At 45.6% G+C, this 18,447-nt stretch overlaps 1 protein-coding gene across 1 annotated transcript in view; it reads left to right on the forward strand.

The window, feature by feature from the left end:
- The window catches only part of RIPOR2 (RHO family interacting cell polarization regulator 2), a 71,224-nt gene extending 57,563 nt beyond the window's left edge, over positions 1–13,661 (forward strand). The window contains exons 15-22 of the mRNA XM_082480000.1: positions 1,375–1,543; positions 3,029–3,164; positions 4,105–4,266; positions 5,287–5,445; positions 6,498–6,700; positions 8,207–8,290; positions 10,421–10,511; positions 11,985–13,661. Of these exons, the coding sequence (XP_082336126.1) occupies positions 1,375–1,543; positions 3,029–3,164; positions 4,105–4,266; positions 5,287–5,445; positions 6,498–6,700; positions 8,207–8,290; positions 10,421–10,511; positions 11,985–12,085 (1,105 nt within the window). The 3' untranslated portion in view covers positions 12,086–13,661. The remainder of the gene's footprint in view (positions 1–1,374; positions 1,544–3,028; positions 3,165–4,104; positions 4,267–5,286; positions 5,446–6,497; positions 6,701–8,206; positions 8,291–10,420; positions 10,512–11,984) is intronic.
- The last annotated feature ends 4,786 nt before the right edge of the window (positions 13,662–18,447 follow it).

Genomic DNA, 18,447 nt, shown 5'->3' on the forward strand with positions numbered 1-18,447 from the left:
TTGGTCTTTCTGAGAAAAAAAAACAAGGAAAAAAAAAAAAAAAAAGCTGTGGTGTTTGTGGCGTGGTCTGCCATTGTCGTGTGACCTTAAGATGCTGTGTTTCAATCATTAGATCCTAAAAGCGTGTTTGCATCCTCAGAGCTGACACAATGCCCAGCAGGCACATAAGTGGCACAGGAGCTGCGAAAAAAGAAAAGAACATGGTTCCCTAGGAAAAAAAGAAAAGAACATGGTTCCCTAGGACCCCATGCTTTCCGACCAGGGTGCTATACTTCTCGCAGCTTATCATGACCCGTTTAAAACAATTTTGAGTACCAACAAGCAACGACCATTCAGTTCTTCAAAATGTGACTGCGTATCCTCTTTCCAGAATAAGACTTGGTGGGGAAAAAAAAACTCAGAAAAATGTGTTGCTTGCTAAACTGACACTCTGAGCTCAGTTCAGTCTGCATTGATTTAAGGGTCTGGCTTTAACCAAGCACTTTGGCATAAATTTAACTTAAGCAGCAAAAATTAAGTTGGTTATAAGCTAACTTAGAAAGCAACTAAAATCTTTTAAGTTAAAGTAGAAGTTAAAATTTCATTTTTTTCCCCTCTGGCTCATCCCCGGACAGTGTAGATTCCCGCTTCCATTTTTAGATGTGTAAGTGTGTGACTCGGTGTAAAGATTGCAAGTGTTGAAACTTCTGAACTTGCAGCCAAACACACTTGCCATCTGGGGACTGACCTCGGGCTTCGCGTTTAAACACGGGGAGGACCATTTGTACAACAAGGCAATGTTGGAAATAATGATTTAAAACACAGTGAGACTAGCTTTACGCTCTTGCAGAAACAATTGGCAAAGCAAGCTGTACACATTGTGCCTGAAACAGCGTATGAAAACATCATGTCTCTTACTTCAGCAGTGGAGTGGGTTTCCTTTCCTTCTGCAACGAGCATTACATTTGGCAGCAGGAGGACACCAAAGGCGCAGAGCTGTTCTTAGCAGCTCAGTGCTCGGGATGACACAAATTGTCATGGTGCTCAATCCAGAGCAACTGGGGAGATGATTCACCAACAGATGGGAGAAAACTGTCACCAGCAAGCGACAGTGACCGCGGGTTAGAAAGGCTTGCTGGTGAGACCATCGCTCCAGGCAAACCAGTCAGGGGACAGAGACCTGTCCCCTCGGTGGGACAGCCCTTCCGCGGCCGGCCAGGGCAGCACTGCTCCTTTGCGATATGATGTCTTCATCGTGAGGTTTCTGGCTGCTTCCAGCTCTTCTGCCGTGCTCGTTGCTCGTCACCCTGAGTGAGCCCTGTGTGTGTGTGTGTGTGTCTGCCATGGCGGCAGCGGTCAGCCCTGCACTGACCTCCCTCCCTCATCCCTCCCCAGTTACAGGTCGGAGCACCCAGAAGCCAGAGGCCACCTGAGCGAAGCTCTCACCGAGGACACGGGTGTGGGCACCAGCGTGGCCGGCAGCCCTCTGCCCCTCACCACAGGGAACGACAGCCTGGATATAACCATAGTTAAGCACTTGCAGTATTGCACGCAGCTCATCCAGGTACCAGGCCCAGCTCTTTTGGGGCATATATTTTAAAATTTTCCCTGCGGGCACCGGTGCGCCCGAAACATGGGGTACGAGCAGGCTGGCAAGGTCAGCGCTGCTCCTGGGAGTCAGTGGGAGCGCAGGGCTGGGACAGCCGCCACGCTGGGGTGAAGGTAACACCCTTCGCCCCCGAGCAGAAAAGCCTCCATCGTTTTCGTTCCTGGCCCCACCTCGGAGCAGACCCGATGCACAAACCGCGGGGTGCTTTGCAGCAGGACTGACAGGTGGCGCAGCAGATGACAGGGGTAGCCCCTGCTCTGGGTTACAAATGTCCACTGGCTTTGCCAGGAGGTCCCCACTGAGATCATTCCTCAGCTAAGGCAGCCCATGTCTTCAGAGGTAAAACAGAAGCCCATCACCCCACTGTTTAACCGTACCCCAGACAAGGCTGCCCTGTTCAAGAGCAGAAATTAATTTCTGCATGTGAGGTGCAGAGATTGTCTGCGACACTCATGGTGAAGGCAGCGTCTGACAGCCCTCCTGGGACATCAAAATTGTCTGTTCGTACTCACGAGTAACTAGCACAATATTTTGGAGGGGTTTTTTTTTCAGAAGCCAAGCACAGCAAATGTGGTTTTAAACCTCCAGCAAGCCACACCAGCAAGCAAGGGAGGGCATCAGGGTCTACCTGAAGAATCCATACTGCAGCTTCCTCTTTACAATTGTTTGATTCTTCCATCTTAGATATAATTAGCTTTATTTCCCCAAAGGCCCAGTGAAGCAATACAGAGTGAGCCCTATTCCAGCACCCTGAGTGCTGAGCTGGACACTCTGCTGACTCACACATATGAGAAAAAAGGAGCTTTTTTGGCTTAAATAAAAGAGTACATGGTAAATATGCAGTTTGGGAAGGCGAGATTGAACTATATCCACACACAGACCAGATTTGAAATGAACAATATTTACGTGGACTGCTGAAGAAAATGCAGATGTCAGCAGCAGCTGGCAAAAGCAAGGCAAAGCAAAAGCATCAAATTAATAAAGGCACCTGGGTAGTTAATCAGAGCTGAAATGGAGTAGAGGAAGAGTGACCTGTGGTCTGCCTCCAGGCAGGTAGATCCTGAAGGTCCATGGCCTATGTTACGCCTAAGTCAGGCTAATATTGTTTTCCACCTTTAAGGCTTATGATGATGGATTCCTTTAACTTCACAGAGCATATAAATCAGAAATTACTCATGCAAATGGCTGCTTGGATACTCAAGTGCCTGGGTCTGGATGTAGATGTTAAAGATATAAGCAGCAATGCCTATCAACCAGGACCATAAAATATCCCAGAGACAAAAAACTTTTGAAGTTAAGGAGAGCCCATAGTTCCAGGCAATGAATTTCCCATAGCACTTCTTCAGGTGCCAGGTACTTTGGAGTTTTTTGTTTTCTTCTGAGGTTTTTTTTTTTTGGTTCAATGTCTCCTTTTCTTCTCTTCCCATTTGTCTTCACCAGCAAATTGTGTTCTCCAGTAAAACACCATTCGTGGCAAGAGACCTCCTGGATAAGCTGTCCAGGCAGATCCTCGTGATGGAGACTATCGCAGAGATCAGCACTGAGAACTTGGGAAACATCACCTCCCTTACTGATGGTAAGAGACAAGTTAGAGGATTTCCTTCTGAAAAGTGTTCTTTTGGGCATGCCTTCCTGCTGAAATAATTGCTGTGCAGAGCTCACCTGTCACTGCAGGAGATGCCACCATAGTAGGGGCCAAATCATGGTTACCAGCAGATGCTGAAGTCACAACAGCGGGGCAGGGGCCTTATTCTATCTTCAGCGCTGGTTTCCAGAAATAAGCAGGTGAGAAGAGAAAGAACTTCTTATCCTGCTTGATGTGCAAAATATGGACAGAGGTCATTGCTGCGGTGGGGTGGGGATGCTGCCACCTCTGAAGAGCCAAATTCTTCCTCCACCTCTCTTTCCTGTGGAAAGGCAGGATCTGCCTTATACTATCAGAGGCATAATACAACTCCTCGAACATTTTATCCACTTTAGTTTTAGTCACCTCTGTGGAGAATTATTTAGTTATTTTTCTTGTTGTTGCATCTATTTTAATACCTTGGAAGAGTTTGACAAACACGTAGTTACTTACCCTTACGAGCACTCTGGCAGGATAGGTAAATACAACATGGTGTATTTACTTTATTTATCAGAAAAGTGAGGCAAAATTGAGGACTCGCCCAAGGCCACAGAGCAGTGCTAGGACAGGGACCAGTCTTGTGCAGACCATTTGTGGTGCTCACCTAGTATTTCGTGGTATTTAAAAGGATGACACATCAGTGCCCAGAACTGGTTCAGGAGCAAATTTTCTCACATCCTACCATGGGAAACAGAAAAAAACATGTTACAAACTTGAGGTGAGCACATGATCATGCTCTGTGAAGGTAGCGGCACAGGGTGACCCACCAAAGAGTAACTGTCTATCAGTGGGCTGGGGTGAGATTTCCTCCACTCTTGCCATCTTTTCTCTTCTGGAAGATGATGCTTCCAGCACGGCTGTGTTTCATTGTTTATTTTGTCTTCTCCTCCAGCAATTCCAGAGTTCCACAAGAAGCTGTCGCTGCTGGCTTTCTGGATGAAGTGTACTGGCCCTTCAGGAGTGTATCACACATCTGCAGACAAGATGATGAAGCAGTTGGATATCAATTTTGCCACCACTGTGAATGAGGAGTGTCCAGGACTTGCAGAAACAGGTACCAACTGCTGCTGCAAAAAAAAAAATGTATCGGTCATGAAATGGAGAACAGTTGTCTACTGGGCTTTACTCAGCCTTCATTGCTTTGTTTTCCAACCCCTTGAAGGTCTGTTTGGCCACAGCTCTAAGATCTCATTTGAAAACTTATGCTACAACTCTTGAAACAGTTTTGGCCCAAAATAATCAGATCAGAATAGGAGAATTAAGGTGAGGCCAGTAGAAAAGAAAATACTGTTTTAAGGTTTATGAGCTAATCAGAAAGTAAGTCTATTCCCAAATACAGGTTTATAAGTGATTCAGTGAAGCAGGAAGCCTTGCACTTAATTTTACATGTCTGTATAATGTCCATGCCCCATTACAGTGCGCTGGGATGGAATTCATACACATTCAAGTGAGTCTGTCTGAACACAGGTTCCCATTTGGAGTGGGACGTACCGCATCTCAAACTCCAGCTACACTGGCTAGCTCTCCCTGGGGCAGAACGGGGATGTAGGGTGACTTGCTCAGGTGTGGGCACCTGCACAGTAGATGCCTACCCAGGGCAGTGTTTGTCCTTCCTGCTCCATGCTACAGCTCTCACAGACAGTGCCTCAGACTAGCTTTCTGCATGCCACACGCTCACACAGGAATATAAAGACGAGCAAAGCCAAATCCTGCCTCTGTGCGCATCTCCCATACTTCAGTGGCATTGCGGAGATGTAACTGGCAGTGCATGCACATATGTGGTTAGTCATGCAGGATATCATTTGGGTAGAAAGGATGCTGTAGTGGACAGGAGACTGCATTAGCCATCCAACAACTTGCAGAGGTTCATTCTTAGAAATATGTCTGCTGGTGATGAGAGCTAGACAGGCAGAAGGTCTGTCTGGCTTCTAACCTAACCACAGTTGAGATTAAAAATGTTGGGAAGTACCTGGCTTTGCAAAAGCGGTTCTTTCTGGCTTTGAAGTGAACTGTGGCAGTTTATCAGCAGCTTTTGCTCTCACTAACGTGTCCCTTTGTTCGTGGCTGCCTGCAGTCTTCAGAATCCTGGTGTCTCAGATCCTGGACCGCACAGAGCCTGTCCTCTACTCCAGCATGTCCTCCGAGATCATTACCATCTTTCAGTATTACAACTATTTTGCCAGCCACAACGTTAATGACCTTGGAAGCTATTTGCTGCAGCTCGCAAAAGAAGGTAGGGTATATAAATTCCTGCAACTAACAGGGGAGTATATCAGGTGTCCTTCTGACCTCAGCACAAAACAGTTCAGCCCTGAGGCTGATTTTGCAAAAGAAGGGGGGAAAGGAGACAAAGAAGTGCCTTCAATACTAAGTCTGAATGCACCTGAACAGTTGTACATATCAAGGGAAAGGAGTTAATGCAGTTGGACGCCCAGTCGTTTCTATTTCCATTTTCAAATGGGAAAAAAGTATGTTGAAAGAGTTAGTTTTTAGGAAGTGGCTGATGGTGGTGGGCTGGGCCCAAGGTCTGGGAAGTTTTCCATGCCCGCAGCTTGGATGGCTTTCCAGTCTTTTATCACCCTCTACGGAGAGATCTTCTGAAGTGCTGAGCTTTTCTCAGGAGCCAAGAGATCACAGCACCTCAGTGTTTGGCAGGCTCTGCCACCGAGAGCTAAAGAGTGAAGCAGACGCTCCACAGAGGGTGCTAGATGGCAACCCCTGGCAAGCCTTCTTCTCTATTTGAGAGGGCGTTTGAGGAACCTTGCCTAGTTTTCATTTTTATTTGGACATACTGGGGAGCTTTTGCTCAAAAGCCCGGAAGGAAAAAGGCATTTCAGCCCACCTCTGAGGCACATTAGCCCTGGCTCTGGGTGGCAGACATCAGTCTGCCTAGGACAAGCTCTCACAAAAATGCCCTGGAAGGCAATACACTGACAATATTGGGTTTCACTTGTTATAGGGAGGATTTACATCTTCCAGCAGAAAGTGAAGATTTGACAGGTAGGCCCTTAACTTGGGGTAGGCATAAGTGCTGCAGTGCCGCACGTAGCCCATCTACTTACCTCTTCCTTTGGAAGAACATCTGAGAAACTGGCCCAGCTTAAAGCCCAGACAATTCCCCATGCAGACACACCACAATACGGATCGATAGCAATCGCTCAGATGGGGATTTTTCGTGTCCGTTATGTGCATAGTAAAAATTGAGGATTGCTAGCAGGGAAAGGAGCAATCTGAAATGTCGAGAGGATAAGATAAGTAATGAGGACCTTCCTCTTGTGCTTACAGCCTCTGTGGTTCAGGTGCTGCAGTCAGTAAAAGATGGAAAACTGCAGCAAAATGTGGCCAAAATAAACTCCAATAACCTTCCACCACAGCAAGAAGTTTTGAGAGCTTTGGCTTTACTTCTCAATGAAAATAAAAATGAAGTCTCTGAGACTGTGGCATCGCTTCTGACAGCTACTGCAGAAAACAGGCACTTCAGGGAGAAGGTAAGTGGCAGAAAATCACCTATCGCATAAGAGACCCGTATCATCATGACATTTTTTCTGCCTGAGTGTCTCAAATGTCTATGTGTATAAAACAATTGCTCCGAGCTTGATATAAACTGATCCAGAGGGATTTACTGTCTAATTTTCCTGCAAATCTGCAGGGCTGTTCCTGTCGTTATGCCAGTCTGCTTCTACCTGTCATTACACGAAACAGGTACTAACCAAAATTCTGCAAATACTTACTGAGTGCTGTGCTCTCCAGCTGTTTTCCACACTTCAGCATTTCTGCTGGCCTGTCTCAGACTTGGCTTCAGTCCAAGGCTTCAAGGCAACAGTCCCCAGCATCACCAACACGCAAAGACATAGGTCTGAGATTTTGATTTTATTTTTTTTTCCCAGAGGAGGCTGGCATCTGTGGGACCTCCCACTATTTCTAGAGGGGACGGACTGCTTTGGGCAAACACAGCTTGGCTGTGAGATCTAAGATTGGACTCTATCACAGATGCCAAAGGCAACAAGCAGGGCCAGATTAAACATAGAGATTGAAGAGAAGGGAGAAGAGGAAGAAGAAGAAATTAGGGGTTGGCTTCTACCCTTTCGTGGCAGACCTTTCCCTACTATCCTTCTTGTTGCCTGTCAGAAGAGAGCAAAAGAAGAAGCAGTTGGAAGAGGAAGAGTGGCAGAAGGAAGGCAGAGGGAGGAGAAAGAGGAGCACTCTTTGCTGCTCTTCTCTGTCGGTCCAGTCCCCTCTTTGCTTGCCCTCCCACTTCACCTTCCATTTTTGCAGCCTCGTGGTATCTCATACCATTCTTCTCCATCCCCAGCTTCATGGAGGCAGCATCTCAGGGAAAATATAAGCACCTCCTGGAACAGGCCTGCGTCACTGATACCTGGTTGGCTGCCTGCAGGAAGGACCACGGGCTGCCTTGTATGAAGGCGTTATGCAGCTTTATGCTGCAGATGAGTTCATTGTACAGCCGACTGCCACTGAGATGTGCTGCTCACACAGTAGCTACTAATTTCTAGAGCCAAGCAGTAAACTGATCTAGCAGCTCATGCTAACCTTGTAATAGTTATTTGCAGTCCCCCTGGGGTCCCTCACAGGCTGTTCGTTACTATCCCTCCATCAGAGAGACCATCTCAAGGGTCAGCTCTTGAGCTATTTTAGACTCCAAGGCCCATTTAAAACCTTTTGGCGATTTATGCAGAAAGGCCCTTAAGGCTGCCAGATTCTGCTTCTCACCTTAATGTGAACTTTTCCTCACCAAAAGCTGGCCTGGGACTACTAAGCTATAACTAGTGGCCTGGCCTGGATCTGCTGTAGGGAATTATCCCACCACGTTACCTGTAGCAGGGGCTGCGCCTCTCCATCCCACACGCTCTCTGTCCGGGAGGTGGGCTGCAATCCCTCTCCCTTTAGCAGGGTAGCAGTGCCTCCACGCTCCACCCTTCTGCTCCACACAGACGCCGGCATTTTCATCGCTGCTCTTCTTTATCTGTTTTCAGGCCTTGATTTATTACTGTGAAGCACTAACCCAGCCCAACCTCCAGCTGCAGAAAGCAGCTTGCTTGGCTCTAAGATACCTCAAGGTAAGAGACACAGAATTCACAGCGGGACTTGGCTTTACTTTAAAGAAAGGACATCTGATAGGTACAAAGAATAAAACAGAAATTACAATAGCAGCAGCAGTGGTGTTTTTGTTTTGCATTGCTGCACGGTATCCTTTTACAGATACTGTGCTGTTTGGGAATGGGTTAGAAGCTTCACTGCAAGAACAGCCAGGTTCCGCGACAATGACAAAGTTTATCTTTTGCATACCATCTTTTCCTCCCTCTCATATTGACTTTAGGAGATTTACTTCTACATCACAGAGAAAACAAATGCTAATCCATAGAGTACTGACTGAGAGGGGAAAAAGAACATCCTTTCCCAGGATAAAATTAGCTGTAATGCATGTGGGTTGCTGCAGTAGAAGGGAAAGGGAGAGACAGGTCACAGCTGGTTTTGTGACAAATAGCTGGTACATCTGGGCACTTCAACTAGCATATGGTAACATTTCTGCATTCCCTCCCATGACAGAAGGGAAAAATGCACTTTTGTTTTGGCTGTATAGAGCCATGGGAACCAGCAGCCGCCCAAGCCTGACTTGTACGGGACACTGGGTCAAAAAACATGTTCTGTGAGACAGACCCACCGTGGACTATTTCTGCCTCAAAACTGTCCCCTGAAGAAGGCAGCTCCAAAACGTAACTTCATCCCAGACAGAACTGATGCCATCCAATACATAATCCAACATTGCTTAAATATAAAAAAAAAACTGTTTTCCCTTAAATGAGATGCTAGCAGGCATCCCTGAGAGGCAACGGTAAGGGGCGTTACACCTCTGCTGCACGCGGTGTGCAGTGGGGTTTTTGATCTCTCGAACAAAGGCGAACTAGGAACCAGTGGTGGAAACTGGAGCTAGACACATTTAACTTGAGCAGCGTGGCTCTGATGCATCTTGAATAGTGAGAATGTCAATTGCTGGGGCAGAAAAATACTGGGGGTAATTGTCATCATTTGGGATCTTCAAAGAAAAAGCTGAAGCCTTTCTGGAAGATAGTATTTCAGAGACGAGAATGCTAGAATGGATAGGTGGCTGTGGATGAGCTAACCCAATGGCAGTCTCATCCACATCAAACCACACTGACCACACAAGGTCCCACTGTGAATCTCTGAGAGGTTTTGAAGATCGCAGCGTGCTCGGTGTTGCTGTGGCCCCATCACGCATAAGCATTCGAGATGTAGTCACCATCATGCACCCAGCGCAGACTTGCCCTGAGTCAAGCACAAGCAACCATGTTGAAGATGGGTGGTGAGATTTAACGGCCGCAGACTTGCCCTGAGTCAAGCACAAGCAACCATGTTGAAGATGGGTGGTGAGATTTAATGGCTCTGGTAGCTAAGCCCTCCTTCAGAGCATCGTAGACCTGACCTGTGCCCCTCAGATTGACGGGGCTCAATACAAATACTGACTCTGTGGCTCAGCGCCTCTTCCATGCATCACACTGGGGTACTACCTGCCCTTTCTGTCACTCGTCTCCCCAGTTGTATTAAATAGCCTGCCAGAGACACTATGACAGCTGCTGTCCCCAAAGGCCTGACGTTTTTGGAGCAGATCAGAGCAGGATTATTCCTTGCTTTCTTCCCAAACTAGGACGGGCAAGGCAAAAATGTTGGTGAGCGCAGGTGTCGGTGAGGAGCCTGCGGTGAAGTGGGTGGGCTGGCCAGCCAGCGTGCCCCCAGAGACACAGTCAGGCTGGTGGGAACAGCCTTCTTGGACCTAGCAGGTTTGACATGCTCAGTGTGGAACTCATTCCCCTGACGCCTGTCTCCCATTCGTCTCCCTGCCGTACCCTTCCCTTGGCACTTTTATGGCCTCAACCCATGGCCCATCACCCAGACTAAACTCAGAAGTGGCAGACGTAGCCAGTCAGCCAGATTTGTGCATGCAGCACATAAGGTAGGAAAATTAGAAAGGGTCCACACTGACAGCAGAAAATACGCCTTCTCCTAGATGCCCCCCCTCAGGGGAACCCCATTCCCCGTGTCCCCACCAAGGCCCTCTCCTTGGAGTAGGAAGGGCAATGCAGAGGATGGTCGCTATTCCCACACAAGGCCGTGAAATACAACCAGAGTGTACTGTGCCATGTTCACGCGGTTCTTTTTGCCCTTCCCAGGCTGCTGAGAGTATTAAAATGCTGGTCACGCTCTGCCAGTCTGACAACGAAGAGATCAGAAAAGTGGCGTCCGAAACCCTGCTCTCACTTGGTGAGTTGCCTATTTTAAAGCAGTATTTAATCTTCTTTTTGAACAGAGCAGCATGTAAGACACCTGAGCTATACAAATGTGAGACTCTTAACTGAAACAAAACTTTACACCTAGAGACTCAAACACGTTAGAAAATATATATTCATATATATGAATATATATATAAGAATATATATTCATTTTAAAATTATGAAAATGGACTAAAGAGAAACTGAATTGTATGAGGGTCTGGAGTGGAGGGGGAAGTAGGAAAGGCAAAAAAGCAAAGGAGAAGTTGACAAACAGAAACGATATGTAATGAATTTGAAAACCAAGCGGCCTTGAGGGGGCAGGACTGGCACACTGCCTGCTGCATCTCATACACCCTCCTCTTGGGGATCCCCTCCTATCCCCCTGTAGTGCCATTACCACACTCAAGTGCCATTAGCACTGCCAAGTGTTCACTGAATCTAATTTATCTTTATATGCTTATTTGGACAGACCCTAGCCTGCAAGTCCTCCCTCGCGCTGTACCTCAGGCACCTTGCGTTGACCCTCATTTGTCCTTGAGCCCAGAGATACCCCTGTTCATTAACCTGCAATCTGGCTGCGCAGCAGCGCATGACCGCAAGTGTGGCTGCAGAGTTTCAGGGCACCAGTACTTCAGTGGCACAGAAACATTTTCTTTTTCTGGCCTTTAGGCTAGGCACGAATTTCTACTCCAGGGGTCTGTCTGTGATTTTAGTTACCCAAACTCGTCAAATTTACTCTCTTTCATTCACCAGTTCAGCAGGAATTCACTCTGCTCTGGGACATGTTATGGCTCAGGTCATAAAACAACAAGCCTGGGGACACTTTTGAAAACGCTGGGAGATTGTAGCGCCATTCTTCTAGATGACATACAGAGGCCACTTTGGTTCCTAATGGCCAGTTCAACACACTGGGCTCAATGCTGTCTTCAGGTGCATATAGATGACACTACCTAAGAGAAAAGGGTTTGAGATGCAAATTAAATTTAGCGAACATGCTGCTGCTTCTTTTTCAGCAGTATGTAAGTAAAGCTGTGGCTTGACTCACTTCTGTAAAGTGCCAGGAGGCGAGAAGTGGGTAAGCTTTATATTGTCCAAAGTAGAAATGGATAAACGTCATCTGCCTGAAGCGTATCACAGCTGCAGCTGAGATCTTGACAAGCACCACAGGTCATTTAGTAAGACAAGTGTACAGATACTGTCATCTAATCATACAAGCCACGTCTGCTTCTGTTTTGCTCTAGATAAAAGCAGCAAATTACATGAGAAGAAAATAATAAAATTTGAACATTCAGAGCACACTTAATTTTTCCAGGTAATTTCTGAAGTTGCTTTCAGCAAGATAAATTTTAAGAGCAAGAAGTTACCGGCAGATCAGCATTTTCTAACAGCAGAGAATCCAGTATTTTAAGTGTTGTAGGGCAATGATATAATACATTATTATGCTTTAACATTTTGCATTCAGGTGAAGATGGGAGACTGGCATACGAACAGCTGGACAAATTTCCTCGGGAATTTGTTAAAGTTGGAAGCCGCCGTGGAACTGAAGCTGCCACAGCTTTTTAGGTGGAAAAGAACCTGCCTACATTTAATGGCCATTAAAGTAGAACGGAGCTGTACTTCAGTGTAGGGAGCAGAAGGAAGACTTTGAAGAATTCTATGAGAACGTCCCAAAATGTAGCAATTTGCAAACTTTTTAAGGAAAAGCAAAATCTAAAATCCAGCTAAAGAGTTCCTATTGGCTCCACTTTGCAGCTCATGATGGAACGGTTGGATGCTGAGGAACAATACTTTGATTTGTAACAATTAATGTAATTGCAGTTATTCAGCCTCAACAAACTTCTGTGAGTTTTTAGACTTTGGGATCTTCATATATTTTACCGAGTATTACATTTACTTCCTTGAAGTTGTCGTGAAAGCTTGAGACATGTGATACTGTATCTAACAAGGACAAGTAGGGGGCCACCTGAGCAGGACTGCAAAGAAGCCTTCTCTTCAACCCCGAGCTAAGCCTCTGCTGCTGGGCAGTGTCCCCAGCAACACTCCAGCGGCAGGGAACACCGCTCGGCTTTCTCAGCTTTGTCTCAGTAATGAAATACAGAGCAAGTTTCTTCAAGTTTTGCCTCCAGAAGCAGCATGATGTAAACCCTGGGAGGTGTCACTTTGGTGACTCACTCTAAATGCCTCTGCTGGTCTTTTATTTCCTTTCTCTCGCCCTCCAGCAACGAGCCATCATTAATACAGAGATTTGTGAGGGGGATCAAACAATCATGTAGGTTTCTGAAAACTAAATGAAAAGGTAAAGTGCATTTATTTATTCCAAGAAGGAGGAGTGAATACAGCTAATTGCACAAGTCCTCAAAGCCATTTGGTTCTGTAAGTTGCAGGCAGGATTGGATTTCATGCACTCTAATTAGTGGATCATAGCTTCTATAGAGTGATTTCAATATAAAGAACTAGAACAAACTAAAGTGGACCTCGGAGGCAGTAATAAACAGAGGGTGAAGTGAATGCGTTCCCTCCTCCTTCCCCACCCCCCCCAAGGATGAAAGGCAGCGAGTGCTTCAAATAGTTGATTACGAGCCTTAAGTTAACAGAGGAGGTGAATAGAATTTAACAGAAGAGTGTTCCTGTACTGTGTTCATTATGCATGAAATGCTGTTTAGATGTCAATTAAAGTATCCAAATTTGCATAGACTACGTAGAAAAGATTGCAAACAATTCACATCGAAAGGAAGCCTCCTGAGCCAAGCACATTGGCAGGCAGAGGTCGTTTTGATTTGTTCTTTTTTTTTTTTTTTTTACTGTCAATGTGACAACAATGTACATATCTGTATATTTATAAATATATATATTCTTCCTTTAATTAAAAAATTACATTTTGTACAGTTCAAAATGCTTACTTGTTTACCGAGGGATATAGCCTCTTTTTGCAGAAGGTGAAATAACCATGTTATGGTTTTTATACCATGCCAGTCCCATCAGCTGAATTCTTCCAAGGTGTCCTTTTGTACCGACTTCTGCTTTTTTTTTTTTTATTTTTAAATTTTTTCCTTTTTTTTTTTGCTTTTGGTTTTGTGGCATTTGTACTCACCATATTTCCGATCACATTTAAGTTATAATAAAGATTATTTTTTAATTACTAAGCACATCAGCCCGTATGTACAGTCACTCTTTCTGTCAGCAGCCTCTCCACTGTGAGGCTCATACAACCTTCAAACATCATGCAGGTCAGCTCCCAGTACAATAAGTGACTCAGTAAGACCCACCTACTTGCAGCTGGATTTGGGGCAAACCATTAGGGAGTTGTTTAATCATATTAAGGGAGAAGACTTGTGGGGAATATTTGTCTTTTCAAGCCTGGTCACCAGGACAAGACTTTATGACTATATCTCAAAAAGTTTAGCTAAATTATATGAAGTCACCTGCTAGATTTCTTACAGCGTAGAAATAATTTGTGTTTCATACCTTATCAACTTGGCTAAGGCTTAGAAGAACACTAAGATCTTACAAAAACATCTCAATTCGAGCAAGTGAGCAATACACATAGCAAGGACTACTGCCTCAGAGTGGACAGAGAACTGCAACTTCTTGTGCAGCAGGAGAAATGGTGTAATATTGACTTGTGTTTTAACATGCACAACTCTCGCGTTTTCATCTTTCTGCTGGCCAAGCAGGGGGGCAAGCGGCAAACTATTTTAGTAATTGAAATAAACACAACCCACAAAAGTAAGAAAAGTAAAGAAGAGATGAAGCTACAGTGAAAACGACTGCTCTTCGTTGTACCTCTGTGCGGTGAAGCAAAGCACATTTTAAAAAAGTCGGTTTTAAACTAAAAATCACAGAATGGTCAGGGTTGGAAGGGACCTCTGTAGATCATCTAGTCCACCCCCCTGCCCGAGCAGGGTCACCTAGAGCAAGTTGCACAGGACAGTGTCCAGGCAGGTTTTGAATGTCTCCAGAGTGAGAGACTCCACCACTTCTCTGGGCAGCCTATCCCAGTGCTCTGACACCCTCAAAGTAAAGAAGTTCCTCCCCATGTTCAGGTGGAACTTCCTACGCTCAAGTTTGTGCCCGTTACCTCTTGTTCTGTCACTGGGCACCACTGAAAAAAAGACTGTTCCCATCCCCCTGGCACCCTCCCTTTAAGTATTTATAAGCATTGATAAGATCCTCCCCCCAAGTCTTCTTTTCTCTAGACTAAAAAGACCCAAGTCCCTCAGCCTTTCCTCATAAGAAAGATGCTCCATCATCTTTGCAGCCCTTTGCTGGACCCTCTCCAGCAGTTCCCTGTCCTTCTTGAACGAGGGAGCCCAGAACTGGACACAGTACTCCAGATGCAGCCTCACCAGGGCAGAGTAGAAGGGGAGGATGACCTCCCTCAGCCTCCCATTGATATTTTGGAGGCAAGGGGAGGACTGTGCCCTCTCAGTCTTCCATTTCTGGTTGCTTCAATGTGCATGTTTAGGCCCTTGCTCCTGTCCCAAGGCATCAGTAAGATGCATGCACTATTTAGAAAGATAAGAATATTCTTATATTTCCACATCTGTCAAAAACTCCTACCTGTAATACATACTGTATGTCAAAAGCTTGCTTGTATTTTGTGTGTCACAGCGTGTAACGTGTTTTTGTTAAAGCAAAAGCTATGATGAAGTCATCAGGGTTGCAGGTGCTACGTTCTGAACTGTCGCTTGGGAACGCGTGAGATGAGTTTACTTTCAAGCAAGCACTAGCACCCTACGTTTCCAGCTTCTCCTGGTTTCAGTTCATAGCAAACCAGCTTTGTGTGTCGGTCAAGATACTTCTCAAGAAAGGCTCCATGAGGACTAGCAGCAAATATGCTGAAGAGGCTGCAGGACTGTTACCCGACTTTTGCTGATTACTTCTTCCCCCCTGCGAAGGCAGGCTCGTCTCCGACAGAAGACGCTCCTTTTCCTCTTACAAACATTCCGGCTTGTGGCGCAGACCTGGGGAACGCAGAACTGCCCATTGGAGCAGAGCTCCAATGCTGCGGAGAGCAAAGCGCTGCTCGCATCTACAGGCACCATATCAAATGGAGCTTATATCTACTTTCATCTCGTAGTTTGAATCCAGCCTTTGAGAAGTTTATTAACCTAAAGCTGATCTGCTACACCGTTATAACCATTAAAAAACACATACACAGCTCACATATAGCTCCAAATGGGAGCACATCCTACTCTCAATAAAGTCAATGAGGAAATTCACAGCAATTTTAGTGGCATAGAGATGCATAAAGGCTAAATTTCACTGAGCGTTAATACTATTTTAGAAAAGTAACTAAAACAAAGAATCACATCCTAACGCGATTCATGATAACACATGAAAAAAAAAAAAAAAAAATCACTCTTAGATTAAGAACAAAACCAAACAAAATTCTGTAAGTTTCTGCCCTCAGGATAACAAACCCTTGAGAAAGTGAACAAACCTTAGAGCTTCCAAAACCAGAAGGTGAATAAAAAGGAACAAACTACGTATTTGTCACCTAACTTACATGTTTTTACGCTCAGAGAGCTGATGAAGCTGCCCTTTCCTACCATGTTAATGCAAGAGTTCTCCTTTGTGGAGTAGGAAAAACCAGTTGCATGTAACAAGACAGACACTTACGGACAAGCAAAGAAGGACCTGGCAAGCACTAATTATAAAACCTTTTTCTTAGGGCTGCAGCAGGTGGACTCAAACAAATTTAAAGGTCTGGGCCAGCACAGAAAAGTACGTTAGGAAGAAGTTCCTGTAGCAAAATAACTCAGCAGTAGTATGACTTACCCTTACCGCACGCTTTTCATGAATTACAGTGGTTTTCACTACCTCTGCCATGCTGTTGTTGTCTCTCTGCATTCCACCAGGTAGATAGGAACCCATAGTGCCACTATACAGCTCCAGCTACAGCAGCAACTTTGGTTAAGTTGCCCAGAATTTCACACTGCTATTGGTAGACTCCTCTTGTACCCAGTATACCTTCAGAAGAGGTATGGAAGGACAGAATAGTTTGGGTTGAAAGGGACCCCATAAAGGTCATCTAGTCCAAGCCCCCTCCAATGACCAGGGACATCTTCAACTAGATCAGGTTGCTCAAAGCCCCATCCAACCTGACCTTGAGCGTTTCCAGGGATGGGGCATCTACCACCTCTCTGGGCAACCTGGTCCAGTGTCTCACCACCCTCATGCTAGAAAATTTCTTCATTACATCCAGTCTAAATCTTCCCCCTGTTAGTTTAAATCCATTACCCCTTGTCCTATCACAACAGGCCCTGATAAAAAGTTTGTCCCAGTCTTTCTTACAAGCCCCCTTTAAGTACTGAAATGTCACAATAAGGTCTCCCTGGAGCCTTCTTGTCTCCAGGCTGAACAGCCCCAACTCTCTCAGCCTGTCCTCCTAGGAGACGTGCTCCACCCCTCTGATCATTTTTGTGGCCCTCCTCTGGACCTGCTCCAACAGGTCCATGTCTTTTCTGTGCTGAGGACTCCAGAGCTGGACACAGTACTCCAGATGGAGTCTTGCCAGAGTGGAGTAGAGGGGAAGAATCACCTACCTTGACTGGCTGATCACACTTCTTTTGATGCAGCCCAGGATATGGTTGGCTTTCTGGGATGCAAGAGCACACTGTTGGCTCATGTCCAGCTTTTCATCCATCATTACCACAAAGTCCTTCTCGGCAGGGCTGCTCTCGGGGCTTCATCTTCCCGCCCATATTGATACCAGGGGTTACACCCCCACCCTGGGTGCAGGACCACGCACTTGGCCTTGTTGAACCTTCTGAGGTTCACACAGGCCCACTTCTAAAGCCTGTCCAGGTCCCTCTGGATGGCATTCTGTCCCTCAGGTGTCTCAACTGCACCACTCAGTTTGGCATTATCTGCAAACTTGCTGTGGGTGCACTCTATACCACTGTTTTATTGATGAAGATATTGAACAGTATTGGTCTCAGTAGAGGTGCCTGAAGGACACCACTTGTCACCAATCTCCATCTGGCTATTGAGCCATTGACCACTACTCTCTGGATGCAACCATCCAGCCAATTCCTCACCCACAAAACTGTCCACCCATCAAATCCATATCTCTCCAATTTAGAAAGGATGCTGTGGGGGACTGTGTTTACTATAGCTTTACCCTATGCTGCAGTCTGCTATATACTGATTGTTGCTGACTTTAAGCATTCAAAACTAGGAATCAATAGCACTGCCAGACTGCGTATTTAAACTATACGCCTCTGCTTTGCAACAAAATTCTTCTGACGATAGGATCCACAGCACCCCCTTTCAAATGGCCACAGTGCCCCCGAGGGTATGACAGAGGTATCATCATACCCAAGAGTTTGACCTTGAACACAGCTGACCACATTTCATTACAGGCAGTTGTTGGCAGATCAACAAAGCAGCAGCAAATTGAAGTCTCTTAGAACACCATTATCACTTGCTGCACTACTTTGTGTTACTACAAGAATGAAAAGAAATTAACAATATACAGTAAACATTTTCTGCTGAAGAAAGTGTTGATGATGATAATGCAATTCAGTCTGGAGAACAACAGAGCACTGGAAACACACAGCCTTAGCAGATTTGCAAACCTTCTGATCAAAACAAATCTCACATCTAGTTCTGGAAAGAAAACCACCTCATATGGCCCTTAAGGTAAAGTAAATGAATATGCATCATAAGTCCTCGTGAAAATGAACGACCAACTTTGTTACTTATGCACAGACTGCAACACATGACAACGCTGTAGGCCCTCACGTAAGCAACACAACGCCAAACACCAAGTGAGTTTCAGTTGCCCAGCCAAGTAGTTATTATGGCTCTAATTCACTTCTCTATGCATTGTCTTAAATACAATGGGTGTTGAAACTAAAATTGTTATTTTTTTGCTAAACCAATTAGAAGTTCTCCCTCACACAAACCATCCACCCAGC

The sequence above is a fragment of the Vanellus vanellus genome (genome assembly GCF_965231255.1).
Source record: "Vanellus vanellus genome assembly, chromosome: 2".
In the NCBI taxonomy this organism is placed as follows: Eukaryota; Metazoa; Chordata; class Aves; order Charadriiformes; family Charadriidae; genus Vanellus; species Vanellus vanellus.